The sequence below is a fragment of the Periplaneta americana genome, chromosome 11 (assembly GCF_040183065.1).
Source record: "Periplaneta americana isolate PAMFEO1 chromosome 11, P.americana_PAMFEO1_priV1, whole genome shotgun sequence".
NCBI classification, from domain to species: domain Eukaryota; kingdom Metazoa; phylum Arthropoda; class Insecta; order Blattodea; family Blattidae; genus Periplaneta; species Periplaneta americana.
Genome location: NC_091127.1, coordinates 176,299,435 through 176,325,021, shown reverse-complemented (window position 1 = coordinate 176,325,021; position 25,587 = coordinate 176,299,435). Strand labels below are relative to the sequence as shown.

Here is a 25,587-nt window from a genome sequence, read left to right as displayed (position 1 = left end):
TTGGAAACTACATAATGTTGCATTGATTCCCCTTCCTCATAGGTTTCCACAAGCAAGTAAGGTGTTGTAAGAGGCCATAAAGGTTTTGGAAACTGCACTGAATTAATACCATCAAAATTTGATGCAAACTTCTCCAAGTTTCTAGCCTCTACACAAAGATCCACCTGCAAAAAGAGAAAAAGAAAATATACACCATAGTTTTCAGATTATAATAATTATAATTATCACCATCATCATCATCAACAACCTTGCATGTATTGGGCCTAGTGGCCCGTTACAGTCTCTTGCCAACGCTTGAACGGTCTGCCCAAGGATCTCTTGCCCACAGGATGGTAATTTAAAATTTGGCATGGAATTCTAGAACGAGGCATTCTGATGACATGTGATCTCCAGTTTTGTCTGTATTTCTGTAGGTATTCCGTAATCGGTTCAATCTGCAGTTCTTTCATAATGTCAAAATTTTTAATGTGATCCATTCTCGTGTATCCCGCTGTATGACGCATATATCTCATTTCTGCCGCCGTTAATCTTTGTGAATCAATATTACGAATCGTCCAAGCTTCACTACCAAAACAGGGTATAGGTCTGGCCAATGTTTTATAAATTCTGGTGCGTGTGTGTTTTTGCACTAAGGTTGGTCTGAATATCTGATTAATTATCCCCATTGCTCTGTTGAATTTAATAATTTTCTCATTCAAATCCTTTTCTTCTTTATATGAAATTTGGTAACCGAGATAACTAAAATTTTTGACTTGTTCGATGATCTTATTATTGATGCATATTTTGCTACGGACTGGCTCCTTTCCTAAAAAAGCCATCACTTTAGATTTGTCAGTTGAAATTATAATAATAATAATAATAATAATAATAATAATAATAATAATAATAATAATAATAATAATATTATTATTATTATTATTATTAAAGAGAGATTATTGTTATGCTACATAGGATTTTGTATATTTTTTTATATGTAAGTTTATGTAAAGGTTATTCATTACAATCACAACTAGTTCTGCTGCTCCAATTCAGAGGTCAGGAGTATAATCACATCTAATATTAAAGAAGATAAACATCAGCAAGACTATTAGTTCTTGAAACAGGAGTAACTTTCACGGAAAAGAAAAAGAAAAAAAAAAAAAAAGCCTCTTCAAGGAATTAAAAATACGGAATCCTCTTACCAGATCAGTAACGCTCTAAATGTACAAATATATATAATACATATATATATATATATATATTTTTTTTTTTTTTCAAATAAACAGCATTTTGCCTTCTAATCATATTTCGGTCAACTTTTGGAAAATCTGCCATTGATTTAAAACTTTATAAGTTCAAATTTGAACTTACAGAGATTGATAACAATTCTCAATATAACTTCCCTTGAAAGAAAAAAAAAATATAGCTCCTTTGTCATTAAACAATGAAAACATTATCAGCCAAAAGTTTATCTTCAACATGTTCCCTGTTTTACAGACAGATACCTAGAGAAAACAAATGTAATATTCTTTCAGAAATTGAAACGTTTATTGATGTAGATTTTAATCGCAAGCTTCACCGTCTGTCTTTCTATGATATGGTCTGGATTCTAGATCATGAAGTTTGTTTATTTATATTGAATTTTGTTATATATATATATATATATATATATATATATATATATACATATATATACTAGTAAAGCCTCGTGACTTTATTTTGATGTTCAACATTATTGAACAAAATAAGTCGCAAAAGCAAACCAAAACAAAAAGTACATTACTTGTATCATCAGCAAAAGTAATATGGAAATAGACTTACAAAAATTTTACTCAGATATAATCATGAAATTTCGAGCACTTAACCTTACTATTCGAGCAAAGCATAAAAATAATGGCCATCCAATTTCGAGAAGCAGTACTGTGAGGGAGAGTTTGGGTACTATTATAAGATTCCTTGGTATCTTTCAGAGTGTCTAAATAAACTACCGGTATATCAAGAATAGTGCCTGAAGCTTGTGATATTATCAGAGTTTCAGATCAGTATGCATTTATTTTTCAAATTAGTGAAAAGAATCAGTTACTGAAATAGTGGAAGTTCCAATTTTCATTTAATCTCTTTATTTTATATTTGAGAAAAATAGTCATTGAAGACTTGTGACTCCAACAGCTTCAGTTTCCTGATTTTTTTCTTGTAATTATACATAAGCTATTTATTTTATGATGACAGAATTATTTTCCTTAAAAGCATATGCACGATTGACCATATAAATATTTCTCCTAAAATAAAAATAAACACTTACCTAAAGAAAAAAAAACACTAAAGAATACAAATCACAATTAGTACGAAGTATACTGTTACTTTGTTTCTATAGTAACATGGAGGCAATGAAGACAGCAAGCACCTACGACATCTATCACTTGAAGCTGTACAATTTCAGGCATTCTAAATATTTATTTTTTCAGAGAACATTCTTTGTAATTGGCTGAGGATGAGAGTTCTGCGCAATTTCCCTCACAGTATTTTTCATCTCTGCCCTTCCCTCACAGTATTTTTCATCTCTCCCCTTCCCTCAAGGTATTTTTCATCTCTGCCCATACATTTTCTATCAGGTTTATATCTAGTGAATTGCTCTATCAGTCTGATATCCAGTCTCTCTTAAAACCAGTACATGAACAGGATGGTTATCATGCTGGAATATAATACCTAGAAAATCATTACTTGCTTCAACACATACAGTAGTGTGCAAATTAATCCGAACACGACATATTTTTACATTTTCTGTCATTGTTGGCCTCACAGCTCCTCATACTGCTTTAATTGACATCTGTAGTACGTGTAATTCCATTGTTGAAGGTCTGTTATTATTTTTTTATAATATGTGACATTTTGCCTGTCGTTTTGTACTTATAAGCATTTCAGTTGTGTTGAAGACTTAATACTGAAATCCTGTGTACATTCTGTCGTCTTCACAAATGGATATAACTCACGAAAACGGTCTGAAATTATAACATTAGCAGAGCATTCTTCTATGACACAGAGGCAAATTGCTGCAGAATGTCACATCGGTTTGGCTACTGTTAATTCGATCATAAAATGATACAGGGAGACGGGATCCATCACACCCCAGAAAAAAGGAAACTGTGCCCAGAAAAGGAAGACTTCACCTGCAGATGATCGTTTAATTTGTCAGGAAAAGTAAATTAAATCCTAGACTAACTGCTGTCGACTTAACCTGCGAGTTAATGGCTACCACTGGGGCGAATATTCACGTCACAATAGTGCGGCGTAGGCTTTTGGAAGCTGGATGAAGGGCTCGTAAGCCTATTAAGAAGCAACTGCTAACTTCTGTTATGTCCAAAAAACGCTTAATATGGGCAAAATTACATCAACACTGGACAGTGAATGACTGGAAGAATGTACTTTTTTCTGATGAGTCTCATTTCGAGGTCCACGGCCACTGTGTTTCTTACGTACGGAAAGGATCCGAAAAAGTAACAGCAGCTCATCTCCAACAAGCACCCAAATAACCCCCTAAAGTAATGTTTTGGGGTTGTTTTACACATGAAGGGCCTGGAGCATTAATACCTATCAAGGGAATGATGAATTCTGACAAATATATTCACTTATTGGAAACCAGAATCGTACCCCAGGTGCAAAAATCATTTCCGGATGGCAGAGGTGTGTTCCAACAAGACCTGGCACCATGCCATACGTCTCGAAAAGCTACAGAATTCTTCAACAAGAAGAATATTCAGGTACTCCCCTGGCCAGGCAACTCACCCGACATCAACCCCATTGAGAGCTTGTGGTCAATTTGCAAAAGAAGAATGCAAAAAATGGATTGTTCTACAAAGGAGAAGATGATTTCTGCCCTCATTGGTGTATGGTTTCGCAATGAAGAAATGAAGAATATTTGTGGGAAATTAGTGGAATCCATGCCAAATCGTCTCAGAGCTGTTATTAGGAACAAGGGAGGCCACATAGATTACTGAGGTATGTCTTAGATCCTTTTTTTTTTTATCCCGTTTGAGTGTTTTTGCATAAGTAATTACGTTGTTCGGATTAATTTGCATGCTACTGTATTTGCATTGCATTGCATTCCATTCCGATATCTCCACAGAACATCTGGACATCCACTCCCAACATGCTACAGACATGTGGCCACTGTTATAGCATGGTGGTACGTATTTAGGTCACAGTGGAATGCCCGTGAACAATTGCCCATCTTGTGTGGAGACAAATGCAATCTTGTCCGAAAATATTACCCAGAGTAGTCCTGATTAACATTTTTCTTCGCAAAAGAAATGCAGAACAACCTGCAGTCGCCAGTGAGATGCTCTTTCATTGCTGCCACTCTTGAAAAGCATCCTGCATACCACGAATGATTTACAACAATTCATAAAACTGGACAAATGCACACTGGAACAGGTTTCTTTATACACATCACTCAGTTAAGCATCCCAGTGGCCAGGTTATTACTCATGCCGAAAACATTAGTTACAATATGCATATGGAAATTAAAAGATACTGTTTTAATAAAGTAATTTCTCATAATTGCTTAATCTAGTAAGGACTGCAATAAATATGAAAATTAAAAAAATGTCTGCAATCATAAATAAGACAATAAGTAGCCTATGCCAAAGAAAGCACACAAGCAAGAAATGTGATTACTGAATAAGTACAATAATAATCTGACTGGCTATGTATTATATATTTTAGTAGAGCCATCGATGTAGCTCAGTCGGCAGACTTGCTGGGCTGCTGATCCGGACCTGCGTTTGGGCTTGGGTTGGATCCCCCTTTGGTCTCTTTGAATGGTTTATTCCGAGGCTTTCCCCAGCCGTGGGACTGAAGCCGGATGCTCTATGGCAAGTCCTCGGCATCAACCACTTTGATTTGATTACCTGGGTGGATTTTTCCGAGGTTTTCCCCAACCAAAAGGCGAATGCTGGGTAATATTTTGGCGAATCCTCGGACCTCACCTCATCATTGTAGAAAATTACTAAATTGTAAAACTGTAAAAATTGTAAAATATTGTAAAAATTATAATTGTAATATTGTAAAATTTTGACTTGTTCCACATCTTAAAGCTTCATTGCTCATGTAAGATCTATGGAATATAATAAATGAATGAATAAGTACAATTTATCTGGGATAGATTCCTTGGTGTTACTTTCCACTTTTCAACCATAACAGTTAATATATCAACAAACCTGCGCTTTCATCAACTGTGAAAAATCTTCTATACAATCTACAAGGCTAAGCCATTTCAAACTTGGGAAAATCCAGGTAACTGTTGATGCAGCAACTTTCATAATGTAGAGATCTCGCCTTCACATGAAAATGAAAACATAAGTTATAGTTTTAAGTTGCAGTATTCTCACAAAATGATTAAGACAAATGAATTTGAACACAATACCAATAAAATGGTATAAAATGAGTATAAGAAATAGGCTATTCAGTTAAGATTTGTATTTCTAAATGACCATCATAAATAGTGCATAACACAAGCTTTACATTTTCACAGATCATTCAAAACAGGACATTATTCAGTGTTAATAACACGATCAAAATCATGTAGATGTTATTCATAAGTTTCATTAGAGAAAAAAAAAGTAAACGCTTACCAGTACTTAGTGAATTGTTATTAGGGAATCAACAAAATGAAAATGCTTATATGTATGTTGTAATGCTGTATATAGTTCATTTTCCATGTATATTAAAAGTGCAATTCTTGTGTATTTGTAAATTTTAACATGAAAGTGGGCTCAAGGATTTTGATGAAGTGGGATGAATCTACCATTTTTGGGTGCGAGAAAGCAGTTTAGTTAGGTCTGGACTTTGGTAAAACTCATTTCTGGAGTTAAATAACCAGATTGATTTTTATGAACTAAATAACACACTAATAAAATAAATCTAAGGGGCACATTTACAACTCAAAAACAAAATGAATCCATGTTTAACCCATCGACTGCACACCTGTGCCACAATTCTGAATTGTCTAGGCCATCAACTGTGCAAATGAAAGGAAAGCCTGAACCTACCTGTTAACGCAGACAGAATGTAGAGGTTGAAAATAAATTATTTTATCATTAGATGCCATAATTGGCATGACACGCCATGATTCGTGTTCTGTACATTTCTGAAACAGCAGACACACTTGCAAAGAAAGGCACAACAATAAAACAAAAATCTAAATTTAATTTCTCATATTCCTCAATAAAACGCTTGATCACTACAAAATTTTCTCATTCATATCTACAAGAAATAGAATCAAATGCTAAAGACAAAAAATGGATTACACTACTTTCCAACCCAGATATAATCCCCCAGAGACCAAGGAAAACAGCAGTTGCAGCCTTCAGACTATTGACAAATCATGACTGTCTAGCAAGTCATCTCTACAGAATAGGTATCTCAGCTTCACCCATATGTGTCCTGTGTAACGATCCAGCAGAAATGAATAAAGATCACTTGAAGACCTGTGAAGCATTGAGATCAGAAGAAACTACAGTTCAAAAGTATTGGAAAGCACGACTGCTAATGGCTTCATTGCCAAATGCAAGGCACTAGATAACAACAACAACATTTCTATTAAAATTTATTAAACTACAAGAAAGATGTCAGGTGGACGCCCTACGAAATGTCGAGATTTCAACTCTAATAAGAACACAGCACCATTGCAAGAAGAACAAGCTGATATAAATACCAAACAGTCTGAACTGCCGTAACTAGTCCCTTACAATTTAATGCAATTTGATTTGTTACTTTGTCTCCTCCTGTCTGCCACTAAATTAAACGTCTCCTGTATTCTTCATTCACTGCTAGCCTCTATGTCTGTCACAGCACTGATAACTAATGCCTTCTGGGACAAAATACTGTAAGTATTCACTTTGACTCACATGCGGACTTCCAGCAACATCTCTAACTTAGAAATTTTATACACACTGCAGTCATTTCTAATATGTTGTTGTTGTTTTCTAATGCCAGGTGTTTGACAATAAAGTCATTTGACCTCTTGCACTCCAATATTTTTCAAAGATATTATCATGACCAGCCACTGAAGCACAGATTTTGAGGTGTTCCGAATCCATTTCTTGGTTTGAGTTGCACAATGGGCAGTTAGGGGACTGATATATTCCAATTCTATGCAGGTGTTTAGCCAAACAATCATGGCCTGTTGCCAATCTAAATGTAGCTACAGACGATTTTCGTGGTAATCAGGAATTAACTGTGGATTTTGATGCATAGAGTTCCATTTTTTCCCTTGGGATTGTGTTATCAAATTTTGTTTGTTGAAGTCTAAGTATGTAGATTTAATAAATCTCTTCACAGAGTAATACGTAGAATTAGTAACAGGTCTGTAAGTAGCAGTGCTGCCCTTCTTTGCTAAAGCATCCGCATTCTCGTTTCCCAGGATTCCACAATGGGATGGTATCCATTGGAATACAATTCTTTTATTGAGTGATATTAATTGAGAGAGCATTTTAGTTATTTCTGCTGTTTGAGATGAAGGTGTGTGTTTAGACACGAATAATAGAATAGCTGCTTTGGAGTCTGACAATATAACTGCATTCCTAAATTTATTGATGTGGCATAGAAGATTCCTGAGACATTCACTTATTGCAATGATTTCACCATCAAAACGTGTTGTTCCATATCCAAGAGATCTATAAAGTGAGAAGAGACAACACGTAACACCTGCACCGGCACCTTGTTCTCTGGAGATCATGGATCCGTTGGTGTATAAATGAAGCCAGTTTTGTGGAAGGTACCCAATATTAATTGTCTCTAAAGACAATTGTTTCAGTATTTCAGTGTTTACTTCTGATTTTAGTATTTCTTCTGTTAAATTTAGATTATATTCTATATTTAAAAGAGTTAAAGGGTTTGGTTTAATTTGTAAGTTTTCTTTTAAACTCGGGATATTGATTTTCTGTTTTAATTCTTGAACAATGGATATGAAACTTTTTTGAGTTTTCAATCTACACAGAGGACTGTATGAATGCCAATTGTTACCTGGTAATCTGATAAGTTTTTCATACTTCATTTCTAATATGGTATGCAGCAAAGCAAACGACATTGAAATTATTGCTTGTCTGCTGTCTGGGCTATTCCATGTGAAATCGGACAACGAAATACCATGACATGTCAGAATTGTCTGAAAATTCGTACAGACGTTTAGTATATGGGAACTAGTAAATGTACAAATTTTGGCTTTCCTTAGCCCAGTAGTTTTTCAGATAAATTCCTTAAAATTTAGCGTATTTTGTATTTTCTTCCTACTTTAAACACGTACTACTACACCTGGCTTTGAAATAAAAAATTAAGCTATAGCTAATTTTGTAATGCACATTTAAGTGTATTAATGGGGTGTAACACATATATTTTATTGTTTGTGGAAATTATGAATATACTGTTTTTTGTGATTTATAACTTGTTACCACCAAAAAAGTATGGATATAAAATACTATAATATTAGTTATTGTTGAGACAAAAATCATACAATTTTTTTTAAAAAGCTATTTTAAATGAAAAGCCTTAAAATAAATATTTCAAATTTCTTTATAAAAATACGCGCTCTCTGCAGCGTCATGCGGCGATGTGAGAGGAGCCAGAATATTCTTATCAGCTGGCCTTGAAACAGCTGGTGTGTAGTCACAACACAGGGAATGAGACGAATACGTGACCCACCAGCCAGTCTTCTGCGTATATTATTACAGGGTGACAGTGGATATTCAGTTCCATTATTTGAAAGTTTTCTTTTATTGCGTTGCAGAAAATTCAACAAACACTACTCTATTAAGGTAAGATAATGATTACGTATTGCCTTAAAAGGAAGACTTATAGGTATCAATCATGCTATTACAGAATCGCGTTACAAAAGTACATGTGCACATTATCGGTACTGAAAAATCAAATCCTTTTTTATAGGGTGCCCAAAATGGAAAATCGTTTTAGGACAGATCGCTGCTTCAACCCCTTCCAACGATTACATAGAAAAAGGACCACAGAAAATTTGAAGGTAGTGCCAAATCTGATATTGGAAAAGTTTAACATTCCCATTAACTTAAAAAAAAACTGTGAGAATGTGTAAAACTTGTTCCGTGCAATTATACAAGCCTAGACCATCTCCTATGGATTATACCGGTACTTCTAATGAAACTTTTCTCCCATGCTGCAGATAGTGCTGAAGTAACCATCAGTAAACAGTAACAGGTTAGTGTAGTGATTATGTAATTATTTTAGTATTCAGAGAAATACATCTTTCATTTCGAGTTGTTTTCAAATGCGTGAACTACTCGCATGACGGAACTTACCAGCTGCTAGCGTTGGCCAACCACGCACGCTCAGCTTGCTGTGGGATGGAGCCGCGCGGCGAAGAAATCCACAATGAGAATTCTTTTCTTTATTTTTTTTCCACCCTTACCCAAAGAAAATTTTGGATCTGTAAACTGTGTTTTATTCTATATTAAGTCGCCCATATTGTCGTATTTTTATGTTTGAGCTATTTCGTCAAGAAAAAAAGTAAAATAAATAAATCTGCCTAGTCAAGTGAATAAGAATTAAAAAAAAAATCCCTCCAAAGTCATTATATTACTCTCTGAGTCTGCTTTAAAAAAAGATGTCGTTGAAAATTCTACCACTAAATGTCTCTGAGCAATGTTCTTCCAAAGCTAAGAATTTTATGAAAGTACGATAAATATGACGCTCTATAAAATGAAAAGTAATTCTAGTCGGGGGTATTTTAATTCACCATTAGGCTTGTCCAGTGAAGGCCTTTCAATGACAGAAGCACCGCTTTTTTTAAAAAATGCGAGGTCAAATTTTCTGAAATTTTGTCCGATTTCACATGGAACAGCCCGTCTATGTTTCCCTAGCAACGAAGTATTTATTTACTGACATATTGTGAATTCAATGTAGTGTTGATTTCTACAATTTTAGTTCTCACAACAAAGGAGAAAGTATTTATTGTCGAACATTATTTCCGGTCATACGGAGTGGGCCGAGTTTGTGCCACGTTAAAGATCAGTACCAGACTGATTTAACAATAACAGAGCAATGTTAGCTGTCGTCAAGAAGTTCTGTCATGCAGGATCAGTCTTATGTCGTCTTGCATGTTATAACGACATCTTGATTTTCAGAATATGTTTGTAATTTCAGTACTAATCTGATTGGAAATAATGCTCGCCTCAACACTGAATATAAAATATGTCAAACTATCATGTAAAATAAATAAATGTTGGTTGCAAGGGAAACATGGACAGCAGATGAGCGATAATTTCAGTGTTGTTTGTTTTGCCACATACTGTACTTCCCTATTTACGAAAATAAGCATACAGAAGTGACATGGATGTTTATTAAAATATGTTAGGCCTTGTTTCAATGGTCTACTTACACGTAAAAATGTGTTTATGACCAGAAATGCTAATCTTGAACAATGGCGCACTTCTACCCTTCACTGCCTGGCCTGGTGTGGCTTGGGGCATTTTGGGACTCACAAAATTCACAATAAAAAGTAGAACTAACTCTGTATATATTAACTTCTCCGAAACACATAGGAATCACCATTTATTTATCTCTTTATACTCGTATTTCTTCTTCTTCTTCTTAGTATATTACGACTAAATCCTGTCTTTTTTTCCGAATTGGCGCTAGATTTCATTGGAGAGAAGTTGATAAACTTTCTTACATAATTTTGGTGGTTATCCTCCCACATTCTAGAAGGCTTTGGCAGCGAAAACGTGTATTTCATAAAGTGACTTTTAAAACATCACGATACTTTCTCTTTCATACACTTTCTGTGATAATCATAATGAGTTAGGAATAACTTATCAGATCTATACCAACTGAATTTTAATAAATTCCACTTACCATAAGAGTGTCTCCATTCTTGGATGTCTCACCTTAACAGCTACAGGGATTAACTCTAATAAAGAAAGAACAAAATGTTAATTGTAATAAAATACATTCACTACAAGTAAATAAAACTGTTACAAGTGTATTTTTACGACACCACAAACTGAGCTATACACCTAACATAAAACATAATTTTCAGTCATTTTGAAACAAAAAGAAAACATACACCAAAAATATCTTTTTCCTAATTTTCAAATTTTAAACGTAGTTTTATGTTTTTCAAATAAAAGAGGGAGGAGTAGAATGATAAGAAATAATTATTAAACAATGGAATGATAGCAGATAAATTGGAAGTATTTCAGCAAAATCTACCCAGCACTTTATGTATTTATTTATTCTGGTGTAGTTAAGGCCATGAGGCCTTCTCTTCCACAACACCAGGAATACAAATACAATAATAGAAATAAACAGAAAAAAATATACTTACAAAGTAAAGCTACACAAGAAATATAGGGAGAGAAAAAACACTATAAACAAAGTAAAGCCACACAAAAATATACACAGGTTGCAGTCACAGAAACTTTAAATGAGTGATTAAGTATCATAATTAATTGTATCCTAACTAATTAACTAACATAAACAAGAAACTTGCAATTTTAATCTAGATTAAAAAAGAAAAAGAAAAACAAAACACAAATCAATACTTCTAGCAATACCTAAAAAACATTAATTAAGACAAAATTTTCCAATTTAATTTTGAATTGTGATAAAGTCCGGCAGTCCCTGACGTCATTAGGTAACGAATTCCAGAGGCTGTTTGCTGTATACCGACATTTCAAGCAAATCTCACTTCCCGGTATTACTTTGACTGAAAAAATTCTATACGTTATGAGCAAATTCATTAAGACAAATAACAACTCTATCATACATCGAGGAGACTGATATTTTACAGTTTCTTTGCCAATACTATAATAGAACCTCGCTAATCCGAGGCTCTGTTAAATCCGTATTAAAACATCTTCACATCAGACTTACTTCTGACAAATGTAAACTTACAACTGTAATGCAACAAAATTTGAAAGGGAAGGTAAAGAATCACAAGTTAAACAAAACTGAAATAGTACATTATGCAACGAGTCTATAATGGTAGTAATTAAGACGCGAGTATGTTTATGAAAAGAGCGCGAGTTTCATAATTTTCATACAAGCGTCTTAATTACCATTATAGGCAAGTTTCATACGACTTTTTATGCTCGACCATATTTCTAATTTGAAATTATTCATACGTATTCATGTTATTCTTATCTGACTGGGGAGCGGAACTGACCTTGTGCAATACCTCGTAAATTGTGAGATGTGCGCAGACGTGAAAGTATTGATTTTTTCCTAGAAACAAATGTCATTGACCTTGATATAATCTAGAGAGTAAAATAAACATTAATCTTGATATAACCTTGAAATTGATTTAGACATTGAAAAACGAGATGACAAATTGAATTTATTTGAATATTATTTACAATTAACGCTAATTATTATAGTAACAGAACATAACCTTCTGTGACAGTATTGGATTTCCAGCCTCCGTGACGTTTCGCTAGTTGTCTTTCGATTGCATATCCGAGAATAATCGATACTTGCGCTTTCATATTGCTACAATGATTAGTGGAACAGCTGAACTTTAATGAATAGGTGTACTTTAATGAGGCCCATTAAAGGGCTGCTACCAGGTGTATAATTACGTACTACATTTCGGCATGGTCGAGCATAAAAAATCAAATAAAGTCTAAAAAAAAAAAAAAAAATACTTTAAAATACCTATTAATTGTGCAATTTCGCAACCAGAATAACATGATCACAATACATGTTAGTGAAGAAGAAGGGTAGAAAGCAGAAAGTAGGGTCAGTGTCTATAAGGGTAGAGTAGGAACAGTAGCAGTGCTATCAGTAATATTCACACCTTTCTTCTTAGAATTACAGAGTTTCCTTTCCAATTCAAGTTGTTTTGAAATCTCATCCAATTCCTCGTCTCTTGTTCCCAAAAATCTGCTCACACCAAGCATTTCCATCCCTGAAAAGACACAAAAATTCTTGCTAGTATAAAAAACTTGTTTCTCTTGTCTTATTACAATGTTATAACTCTCTAAGCATACAATGGAATGCATAATACAGTTGCTAGTGTGGCACTGAGATATAGCAAAAAAAAAAAAAAAAAAGAAGTCAGAAAAATAATTTCAGCTACGAAAATACAATCTTAGAAAAGAGAAATTGGAAAACAGAGAATGGAAAAATAGGGACAAATTTATGAGTGCTTATCACATCATGGTATGAGACAGCTAATATACAAAGGTGGATAAGAGTCTCTCCTACAAAACCATGACAAAGATATATGACTGACGTGGATGACAGTAGAAAAAGAAAGAAAATACAGGCAACAGTTACATTTGTTTAGTTGTTATGTTCGGCATCTTTCCAACATTTTATGTTTCTCATACACTTTCTCCAAGACTAAAACATGAACATTACCATTTTTCTGGAATTTGGCTATTAAAGCAAGTTTTAATATGAACAGCACAAGAAAGATACAGGAAACCCTATAGAGGTGAGATCGAACGGGGAAAAAAAGGAGATTTTTCTGAGTATCTATGGACAGAGGACAGTGGAGACGTGCTAACTACAGTGATTGAAAGGAGCAGATTTTTAGATAAATGTTTTTCTGTATAGAATTAAGAGGCTCTTAATTCTGCAAACCAGATAAAAAATTCTGGACCAAGTGCCATCACTGGTGTAAATACCGAATTTTATATTTTACATTTATATTTTATATTTACTGCTACTTAAAGACCTGTTACTAAATCTACGTATTACTCTGTGAAGAGATTTATTAAATCTACATACTTAGACTTCAACAAACAAAATTTGATAACACAATCTCAAAGGAAAAAATGGAACTCTCTGCATCATAATCCACAGTTAATTCCCGAGTTACCACGAAAATCGTCTGTAGTTGCATTTAGATTGGCCAAACACCTGCACAGAATTGGAATATATCAGTCCCCTAACTGCCCATTGTGCAACTCACACCAAGAAATGGATTCAGAACACCTCAAAATCTGTGCTTCAGTGGCTGGCCATAATAGTATCTTTGAAAAATATTGGAGTGCAAGAGGTCAAATGACTTTATTGTCAAACCCCTGGCATTAGAAAACAACAACAACAACAACATATTTTACATCAAAAGCGTCTTTTTAAAAAATAAATATGTAAATAGATATTTTTTTTAAATTTGGTTAATAGCACGTATTTTTAGACATTTTAATGCAATTAGCTATTTTTTTTTTTTTTTCGTTTATGGGTCCTGCTATGTTGCCTTTCTTTTGCATACAAAAAATGAAGGGGTAATACTGCCAGATGTCATATGATTCATATGTTGGTATTATGCCATATAGTGTGCATGCATGTAACAGGGACCAAAGTTTTAGGTACTAAATGTTAACAATGACACCAAGTATATGTACGTGGATGTGATGTAAGTTAGAACCATTTTGAGGCCTTGTTCACACTCGGAAATCTAACAAAGAACAGCTGGGTCACAAAGACGGGAGAGTGAAGCACACTCGCAAATTGTTGAGACTGTTCGGTTGAACTTCATTTGAAAACCAAGCACCACCCACTGAAGCCACCCAAAAGCCTAAGTCAGTGGAAGCTGTAGCCAATTGTAGTGTATGGCAAGAACTTCGGCAATTATAATCGCGACGCTGTTATTCCCAGCGCGACTCCTCCTCTTTGCTTACGTCTTAGGAAGTGAAGGCTCTATAAAGTCTAGGTAGGTAGTATCGTTCGCCAGTTTTGTTCTTTCATTGTCGAGCTACCAGCCACACCGTTAAACATTATCATGTCATAGCTCCTATGATAATAAATCAAACACACTGTAATTCAGCAAATAATTGAGCAGCAAATAACGTCTTTGTGTGCTTTCTGTGAACACCAACGAAAGAGACAAAATGGCGGGCGATTATATTAAGCATTTATCGAGCCTTAAGAAATGAATAACGTCTTCATCAGCGAATCACAAGACGCACACGTTTAAATGTAGCCGACCTGCAACACGATTGGCTGCCGGAAATTAGAGCGACGGGACTATAGGTACTCAGCAGACAAGAAAATTTCGCTGTCTGTTAAAATTGGCTACTGTTTTCAAACCCAGTTGCATTATTTCTTGCTCGTTTATAACATAATTAGTTGGAATATTAACTTTCTGGACTTAAAAATCCGACACCTACATACATGTAACAAATACAGAACTGAAATTTATTCTGCAATTCAAATCTCTCAGTACTCTTAGTATATTACTTTAAGAAATCAGTCAACTGAAGCTCACAAGAAGTCTATGGACTTATCTATGCCAAAGTGCTTGTTTGTGCCATAGTGAAAGTTTTATAGTTCATAAATTAATATCTTTCTTAACAAATCATCAGTTTAAAAAAGAAAAAAAAAAACTCACAATTTACATGAATTTTTAAATCCTGTTATTATTCCTACTGCCTATGGCAATGAAAGTTGCATTCTGCAGGCAGACATAGTCTAAATGAAAGTTATTTCAACACTACTTAAGTTAATAGCCATTAATATCCGAAAATGATTTATTTACCTTCAACAAGCATGGATACTTCTGAAGGCACATTACAGCCATTATGACCTCCATATGCGGCAATAAGCTCTGGATCAACCCATACTTTGTATACCTGAAATTCGAGACTACACTTAGAGAATACATTAGAGAGTGCATCACTGGCCAAATAGCTAAAGCATTTTAGTTGTCACATCTGAAATTCAGCCTCAGAGAAATCTGTGGTTGGCAATGACACATAAGTTAACTGAAGATTGGAAATGAGAAACATGACAGAATAACGACAAAAAATTATCTAAACTTAGAATGATCAGAGTCAACAACATAAGATGGACCCAGATTCGAGTCCTGGTGCCAGAGAGGATTTTTCTCCATTCTACCCATTCTTCGCCATAGGTTTGGTTAGTTTAGGCTTTTGTTATGCCTTTTATAATAATAATAATAATAATAATAATAATAATAATAATAATAATAATAATAATAATAATAATAATAATAATAATAATCATAATAATAATAATAATGTTTTATTTTCGCTGGCAGAATTAAGGCCATAAGGCCTTCTCTTCCACTCAACCAGCCTTAATCAATATAATACATATTTAAATTACGAATATTTACACTACACTTAAAAGGTTCTCCAGCAATATTCTTCTGTTAATTTTTAACGACTAGTAGACTACATATTTATTCAAATTTAGATAAACCTATAAGGTAAATTAGTAACTTAATTTATGAGCTAATTTAATTCATTCCATTATACTTAATTTGAGATTTGAGATAGCTAGTAAAATTATGAAAATTAATTTAATATAAGCTTACTAGAACTATGTTACAGGGAGAAAAAAAAAAAAAAAAAAAATATATATATATATATATATATATATATATATATATATATATATAAATCTAAAATATATTTCTATAATGAGAATATTAATGTAATTGCCATTAGAGGTTTTGTAAATCTATTTAGAGAAATTAATGATAATAATAAGAATGGACAGATGTTAGTGTCATTATATGTAATAAATATTAATCAGCAATTAATCTGTTAAGTAAGAATTTATGTAATTTTGACCTAAATGAAGTTATTGTCCAACAATCCCTTACATCACTCAGTAGCGAGTTCCAATTTCTAGCAACTGAAACTGTATAAGATGAAGAATATAAAGATGTCTTGTAGTAGGGTGTAAAAGGGTAAAGGTAAAGGTATCTCCGTAACAGCCATGAAGGCACTTGGGGGGCATGGAGGTAGAGCCCCATGCTTTCCATGACCTCGGCACTAGAATGAGGTGGTGTGGTTGGCACCACGCTCTGGCCGCCTTTTACCCCCGGGAAACACCCGGTACTCAATTTTATAGGAGGCTGAGTGAACCTCGGGGCCGTTCTGAAAGTTTGGCAACGAGAAAAAATCCTGTCACCACTCGGGATCGAACCCCGGACCTTCCAGTCCGTAGTCAGCTGCTCTACCGGTGTAATGAGTAAATTGTTATGATGAGATCTTGTACTTAGCTGATGATATGCGGACAAATTTTGAAAACGAGAAGCCAAATAGATTGGGGTAGCGGTGTGCAGAATTTGAAATAAGAGAACAAGAGAATGCAGGACTCGTCGATTGCATAATTATACGAATGCAGGATTTTCAGCGCCTGGTGATTTTTGTTTAGTGATGTTGCCAGTACTTGCTAGCATAATGCCAGACATTGAAAGGAAGTTACATTATGGAAACCGTGTCTTTATTTCATGATTATTTGTTGTGTTTCACTATATTTCAGTGGTTATTGAATTAATACAAGTTTTATGTTCTTCACATTACCTTCCTTTCCTTCACTAAAAATCACAATGTTTGCACTTCCATTACCACGTTCCCCTCTCATTTCACGTTAATTTACCACATTTCCGAACAATTTCCTTTTCTTGAAATATTTCCCTATAAAATTATTAATTTTTCAAATCCAACCATTTTCACTTCCAAAATCACCAGAACTACCTTAACGCTAGTTTCTATTTTCCTTTCAAAGAAAGCCAGGCTAAGAATTTTTCGCTCTCAGTGTAGTTTGATATCGCCAACTTCAGATCCAGCACCTAGTGGTAACCACTACACCATCAAAGACAATCTCAAAAGTAAAATAAAAAAACCTGAACGAACCTGACCTATCCTACTGCCCGTGCCTCACTTCCTGAGCTGTTTCTTTGCGGGGCGAGACACAGAGGGGGAGAGTGGGAGGTCCTGGGTACCGCATGTGCCTACTACCCTATGTTCAACACATCGACCTTTTCAGGATTTCTTTCATCAGCTATGGAGCAAGATCAGCCATGGACAAGCGAATGTATAGGCTGTCCCCTCACAAAACAAATTATGTCCTTCTCATCAATTCCTGTAACTAAACACTGATACCAGTGGTAGACTACAGTCTCTACTTGAGATTATCGACCTAATCACGATTACGGTTATCATGTGTACACATCCGTAAACTCTTTCCTCTATGGCAGTGTTTCTCAAACTTTTTCCACCGCGAAACCCCTTTTAATCTAAACTGTAACTGCGGAATCCTTGTAACATTTTATTAGTATTTAATAGTTAACAGACAAGTGAAAGCTAGTATCTCAATAATTGTTCAGTGGGACGAATGTATTTGCTTTTTAAGCCTGCAATCTGGTTTTATGGCGGAAAGTTGTAGTCTCATTTCTACTGTACTTCTGCATTTTGTCTTTTTGTTTTAATGAACACATACGCAGAGAATCCAGTGATGAAAGTGATAAGTACTGTATTATGAGTATTTTCCGTTTTAGATGTTCATCAAACATATTGTTATTACACATATTATTGGAATATCATCATCATCATCATCATCATCATCATCATCATTATCGGTGGTTTCATGATATTATTGATTCATATTTTCGTAATATTTATATATTTTTATAGTAACCACTAAGTATAAAATAGCCACCGGAGCAGCCCAGTTGGCTAAGGCGCTTGCCTATCGATCCAGAGTTGCGCTCGGGCACGGGTTCGATTCCCGCTTGGGCTGATTACCTAGTTGGATTTCTTACAGAGATTTTCCCCAACCGTAAAGTGAATGTCATGTAATGTTTGGCGAATCCCTGACCTCATCTCGCCAAATACAATTTCGCTATCATCAATCCCATCGATGCAAAATAACGTAGTAGTTACAATGTTGTTAAATAACCAAGTGAAAATAAAAAAGTATGGAATAAAATTTAAAATCATATAGGGATCAGGAACCCCGGAACATACTTTGAGAAATGGTACTCTAAGGCAATTCAGCAATTGTCCAAACTGAACGAAGAGTGGCCTAGTGTGTACATACATTTTAGGAAATCGCCATCAGAGATAATAGCGATAGTGGTAACCATGATTAGAGAATCCAGTATTATAAAGAGTAAAAACCCCTGCACTGACATAGGATAATGTTTTCATAACATGTAATATGCTGCCGTGCCGCACGCTGCAGCTGCCGTGCCGGTCCGAGCAGACCTAAGAGGCGTGGTTATAAGCACTAGGGAGCTCTCGGTTCAGGACGTGAGACACGGGCAGTACAAAGTCTACTTAAATGTAAGTAACACAGTTCACAATCCACACACTAAAAATCGTTTCACCTGCTTATCAAATAATTATGTTGCTATCCCTGTAGAGCCCTAGAGCTTTATGGTACCTGTATATCATCTGTTGGAAGAATATTACTATCTGCTGCAATTGTAACTTTGTCAGTTAACTCGCTGGAGAGTTGGACACCAAAGCAAGAACTAAGTTATACTGGATACTCAATGTATTTGTTGACATCAAATTTTGTTAAGGAGAAACTGACAGATTATGGAATAGATTTCGATTTCAGTATGATTCTTGCATGGAACCACTTATTCTTAATTACAATGTGCAGGGTGAGTGATGAGAAATATAACTACCTACAGGTATACACATGTAAATTTGTAAACAATTTTAAACCCTTGAAATATTTTCAATGTAGCCTATGTGAATATCTCTCAGAGCTAAATAAAGCTTCACCCTAACTACACACCAACCAATCTAGGAAAATTATTATGTTGACACTGAGAACCATACACGATATGATTTCACATGGTAGACAAAAGTTGTCAGTCATATTCATTCTATTACGTAATAATGAATGTATGTTGTTCAAAACAATGGAGTCCCATACTGAACAGTGAATCTGAGATCAATTCGATGGTGTTTGAGTAAAGGGAGGTAAGTCAAAAATGAGTTTTGAGTTAAAAGCAAATTAAACATCTCACTCTTACTGCAAATAATTTTCTACCCAACACATTACATGTTAGTATCCTTTTGTTTTTCGCACGTCCACTTGTAGAATTTAACTTGTGTATTCTGGGGAACGAAATTCGATTCGCACAAAAAAGTGATTTAGCCCCCTTTACCCGAACACACTCGAATTATTTTGAGATTCAATCTAGACCTAGTTATAAACACAAAGAAGAGTAAGTCCTATATCACCTGAGCACAACATCCTGAACCTATAGGTTCCTTATTGTTATCAAACTTCACAAAAATATGTTTCCATTGCGAACCAAAAGCTCTTTCTAAGGAATGTTTCGTGTAAAACCATGAATGAGCTTTCGCTTTCCGTTGGAGCTTTGATAAATAAGAGCACAACTCCTCTGGAAACAAATCTCTCCTTGTTGAAGCCCACTGGCCTAACTTCACAAATATTGGACCACAAAACTCCAAATCTGAAAGAAAAAATCATAAGCTTAGCTTTGAAGATTAGTACAGTACTTGTAGGCCTAGCTATTTAAATTAGATATACGTACTGCAGAGAAATAGCATTTATGACTATTAAGTTATAAAGAGGAATAAAAACTTAATAGGCCTACATTTTCATAGCTTCTAATTAAGTCCAATCTACACGGGACTGATATTTGATTTGCATTTCGTTATGGGTTAAATGAGGGGGTAGATAAGTGACATGAGACCGAGATATGTAACACAAGGTTATTGGGTTAGCTGAAGATATTGCTAACTGACATGAGGCCGAGGAATGTGAAAAGGTTTCAATGATTTAAATGCCTTTTCTCTCCGTGTGTAGTGTGGGGAGATATACAGGTTTCACCATAATTAAAAAAAAATAGCAAAATAATGCTTACCAAACAGTAGTAGTTTGTACCATACATTCTTGGATTTTACACTGATCCTTGTAATTGGATAAAGAATTATTAACGGAACAAAAATAAATGTCAATTCAATTACTCTCAGCACTATCAAACAAAAATCCCAAATTTTCCATAGGACCTTCGTGAAGAGACATATAATTGTTTCCCTTTCGTTTGAAATAGAGCCCAAATCTGCTCGAATAGTGTATTCATAGCAATTTCTTCTACAAAGTTCAGTACCACCACATACTACTACCCTGCTGACCGGTATCACAGAATCCGATGCTATAGCCGTTAACTGCCTCACCGATGCAGATCTGAATAGATGTCTCGAAGGATTCCTAATTCTACTTTTCTTCAGCAGCGTGTACTCGGAAAGACTGTAAATTTCATTTAACCTAAATGTCCTAGTTCTCGCAATTCTTCCTAACTTGCAGTAACATGAATACACAAACATGTTGAATTTTAATAGTATTGTCTATAATTAAAATGTCGTACACATAACAACATCATTTGAGTTATAAATACTTCGAACTGTATAAGTACTACATATCAAAATATACACGTACACAAATCTCAATATTTCAACATACCGGCTGTAGATATATATAGTAGCTACAGTGTCGCCAACTGAAGTGTACGGAAATTCGTCTATAGCAGCAATAGCGGATCCAAGAATCACTAAAAGGGGGGAGAGGGGTAACCTTTTTCTATTCAGGATGTGTACGCTCACCCATAGCAAATACTTCGGTGACGTACGGAGGGCAAAAATAAAACTGTTGGGTTTAATTCCATCGTAGTAAAATAACTCAGTAAGCTTTTTTTTTTTCTTGTACGGAGGAGGTACTCGAAGGCCTACACTGCAGCCTAAAGCTTATTGTGCGTACCACCCTAGATCATATGTACCACTCCTGTTCTGTCGATGAAGTACTACTCGTAGCCAAACGGCTGCACTCTTGAACAAGTACATCACACACTCACACCATGAACTTAACTCAATTATATGTCAAGTCACGTATTTGTCCATATCCTGGATTTTTTTAACACCGTTAACTTTTTCGTTTACTATTTCACCGACTTGTCCTGAAACTAATGTCAATTTAGAAATAGTGATTTTAAATAAATTACATTACAGAGAGTAGTATCATTTGCTTCCAGTGAAGAAATAGTAGATGGAAGATATGTGAAATGATTAGATATACGAGGGTCATTTCATAGGTCATGGCAACTATATTACATCAGCCAATAAAACAGCAGCAGGAATAGAAATTCACTATATGCGACTGAAGGTCACTGAAGTGTTGATAATCGATGTTGAATCTTTCGTACACTACTTTTAACACTTAAATATAAATAATTGATTAAATGGCGATCTTACTCGTATTAATTATGTAAGCATGTTCGGTTTACAGCTGTTTCGGTGCTACTTCACACCATCACTGAAGTGTGTTTCGCAATGCTGGGTCTGGGTACAGAAGGAAATGGATAAGGGAAATTGAAAGATGCGTAAATAGAAATCATTGTTTTATTATGCACAAAAGGAAACAAAGTATATTACTCACAACTAACACCCTTCAAAATAATCCCCCAAGCTTCCACATATCTTTGCCAATGATGATGCAGGCATTGAATACCATCGGCTGTGTGTGATTTGTCTATGTGTACCACCTCCCGTCGAAACGCTGTTAAAATGTCCTTCCTGTTTCCCATGCAGCAGCTTCAATTGCGGAATGAGATCAGGCGAGTAGGGAGGATGGTCCAAGATCTCCCACTCCCACTGCTGCAAAAGGTTCCTGACGAAGCTGCAGTGTGGGCTGTTGCGTTATCATGGAGGATTATGGCATTATCCAGAAGCGCTGGACGTGTCCTCTGAATTGTACGACGCAGATGGTACATCAGAAATAATCTGTAGCATTGGGCATTGACGTGCAACAGTTCGATAAGGCAATGCACTATCAAACAATGCTTCTCGTAGGTCAGAATAACACTGAGCATTTCTAACATAAACTGCAATTTTCACGTATGATCACTGTTCAACTTTAGTTACATTCATCTTGGAGCACAGCCTCTAGCATACTAACTTTTGCGTGTGCTGTTAACTAGCCACCAATGCACCAGTGGCGTAGCATGAAATTTTGAGCAGGGAAGCTAACTCAAGTTGTCTTTCATGCAATATGAGAAAGCGTATTACAAAAATACAGTCTTAAAATAAATAGTAGTCAATTTCAAGTCAGCAGTCGAAGATTGGTTGGAACATCGTAAGTAACACCAATAAGGCATGACCTCAAATGATACGTAATAAAATATTATTTCACGGTTTACACATATCTCTTAACAAATAGACACGTATACGTATAACATTAGCTCACTCCCTGTCATACTTAGAGAAATCACAATATTAGTATCATTACGTAAGTATGCGTGTGTCTTTTGGTCGTGTCCTTCATTGACAGCAAGGGAGTCGGTCATTTGTTTTTTAAATCACACTTTTGTTCGTAATTCAGTTTTGATAATACCATTGTCCTAAAAAAATTCAAGTAAATTAGTGTCAGGAACTGATATTTCGCTCATTATTTATTATATCAGCCACAGTGCACACTAACACTTCAACTGAACACAACTGACGAAATGGGATAACTCGGAAACTACTTATTTTAAATGTTAAAGCTAGCTTCTTTGCGAGCCTTGCGACTAGGGTAGCTTAGTTAGAAAGGGATGGACAATCTGCGGGGTGGATTACACAGAAGAAACCGGTCTGCTTGGAAGCTGGTGTGTGTGTGCAGGCTTCTTGTTTACCGCTGCATCACAAATCATCCTGAGCTGCCGCATCACAATATTTAACGCGTAAATATATATTCTATTAAAATTAATAAATAATTTTCTCCATAAACTGCAGGATTATTATGAAATTATTATTAACTGGGGAAGCTAAGCTTTTTAGCTTACATTGACGCTACGCCACTGCAATGCACACAGATGCAATCTGGAGCGATCCTAGTGGTGAGCAACTAATGTTTGCATATTTACTACGTATTGAGCTTCGTGACTGTATATACTAGACTGTGGGCATACCATACAGTGTACAACGTTTTTCAAATGTATATACCGAACTAACCACATTTTTGGTTATTTGGAAGATATAACATAGTTGTCATTACTTATGAAATGACCCTCGTATATGATAGGTTGCCTTCTAGTATTGTCGGACCATCAGATCTGTGCCCCTTCAGTGCTGTTGTCGTTCTTGGAAAAGTTAACGCCTGTACTCACTCCATTCCACCCGCTTTGCTCCCACCACGTTAAATAGCAAGCCACGAACCTTGCTGAATAGGGATGTTGCCAAACTTCCGTCAAACGGTGTCATAAATAACTGGTCCTCCATGCTACAATATTATTTCTTTCAATCAAAATACATCTTTATTTCTACATTTTTTAAACCTAACTCCCACGTCTTGAATCACTTTCCATAGTTTTTCTCTCCAACCTTGGAAATTATTACTTTTCAGTAATTTATTCAATGTTGAAACTTCTTTCCGAACGGCATAAAATTCTTGTATCTTTCTTCTTAAAATACATCGGTTCATATCATCTACAATAATTAAAAGTTCCCTTGGTCTGTTCTTCTCTGGTGATTCTAGTTTTTCATCTCTGCACAGACTCCCTCTCTCCTGATTTTCTTTATTAGGAGTTCTGACCTGTCTATATAAATTACATAAAATGTTGTATTATTAGTATTAGTTAAGTAAATAATTTTAATACGTAATCAATTGAAATAAAATAAGCCTCACCTGTGATATCAGTTGCTCTTTTCGTTGCCTGATTTATAGGAAACAGATATTGACCTGTTTGATTCTCTTCATCGCAAAATGCTATTACGTACTTGCTTAATAATATTTCTTTCGCCACTCCGTGCTACAGTATTCATGTTGAGTTGACAACACTGGACTGCAAGTGCAAATATTGTAAACTGTCCCGCAAGAAGGCCAAAATTGTGAGTAGTGGGGGACAGAAAGGGAGAGAGATAGGAATGCAGGGAGAGAAATGAATTACCGAGGCTGAGAAGGAATTAGGGTTTAGTTTGCATATCTTACAGGGGCACAGATCCGATGGTCCGGCTATACTCCTTGTGCAATGTCAGTTGATACTGAATGTTTTTTGCCAAAATTATTCACAACACTCCTAACCGTATCAATGTGTTCTGTACCATACTGTGCTGCACAGAGCCATGTGCCACTGCTTTAAATGTTCGTTTTTATAGGGTGCTTTAACAATTAGTACTCTTTTTACTGCAGCTATCAATTTGTCCACTAATGGAACTTTTTAAAAAAAGCTATAAAACATGGTACTCGTAACAAGATAAAAACTGAATTGTTACAAAATGAATGAAAGAGAGAGAAAGTATGTGACATTCTTATAATACCGAACTTCCATTTTTCGAAAGGTATTTTTAGTTGGTTATTTAATGACGCTGTATCAACTACTATGTTATTTAGCATTGATGGAATTGGTGATAGTGAGATGATATTTGGCGAAATGAGGCCGAGGAATGGACAAAGAATACCTGACATTTGCATTATGGTCGAGGAAAACCTCGGAAAAAACCCAACCAGGTAATCAGCCTTAGCAGAAATCGAATCCACAGTCGACCTGGTTGGTGAGTTCGTATAGCGCTGACCTTCTATGCCCAAGGTTGCGGATTCGATCCCGGGCCAGGTTGATGGCATTTAAGTGTACTTAAATGTGACAGGCTCATGTCGGTAGATTTACTGGCATGTAAAAGAACTTCTGCGGGACAAAATTCCAGCACATCTGGCGACGTTGATATAACCTCTGCAGTTGCGAGCGTCGTTAAATAAAACATATCATTTTTTTTTTCGAATCCACACTCGAGCACGCTCCGGATCAGAAGGCAAGTGCCTCTTCCAACTGAGCTACAGCACTGGTTCTTCGAAAAGTAAATTCAA

At 35.4% G+C, this 25,587-nt stretch overlaps 1 protein-coding gene across 5 annotated transcripts in view; it reads right to left on the bottom strand.

The window, feature by feature from the left end:
• The window catches only part of LOC138709631 (uncharacterized aarF domain-containing protein kinase 2-like), a 36,009-nt gene extending 14,502 nt beyond the window's left edge, over nucleotides 1-21,507 (bottom strand). For 2 of the 5 annotated variants that reach the window (XR_011334982.1, XM_069840536.1), the window contains exons 1-7: nucleotides 20,618-21,507; nucleotides 19,968-20,203; nucleotides 15,491-15,584; nucleotides 12,800-12,910; nucleotides 10,858-10,912; nucleotides 5,196-5,313; nucleotides 1-164 (exon numbers count right to left, since the gene is read on the bottom strand). The exon at nucleotides 1-164 is cut by the window's left edge and continues 61 nt beyond it. Coding sequence is in view for 4 of the 5 variants with exons in the window: in XM_069840536.1 (XP_069696637.1) it covers nucleotides 1-164; nucleotides 5,196-5,313; nucleotides 10,858-10,912; nucleotides 12,800-12,910; nucleotides 15,491-15,584; nucleotides 19,968-20,203; nucleotides 20,618-21,080 (1,241 nt within the window). In the remaining variant the exon portion in view is untranslated. Of the gene's footprint in view, nucleotides 165-5,195; nucleotides 5,314-10,857; nucleotides 10,913-12,799; nucleotides 12,911-15,490; nucleotides 15,585-19,967; nucleotides 20,204-20,284; nucleotides 20,446-20,617 lie in introns of those variants that run through there. The other 3 variants (XM_069840538.1, XM_069840535.1, XM_069840537.1) reach the window with 3 other exon arrangements.
• Between the last annotated feature and the right edge of the window lie 4,080 nt (nucleotides 21,508-25,587).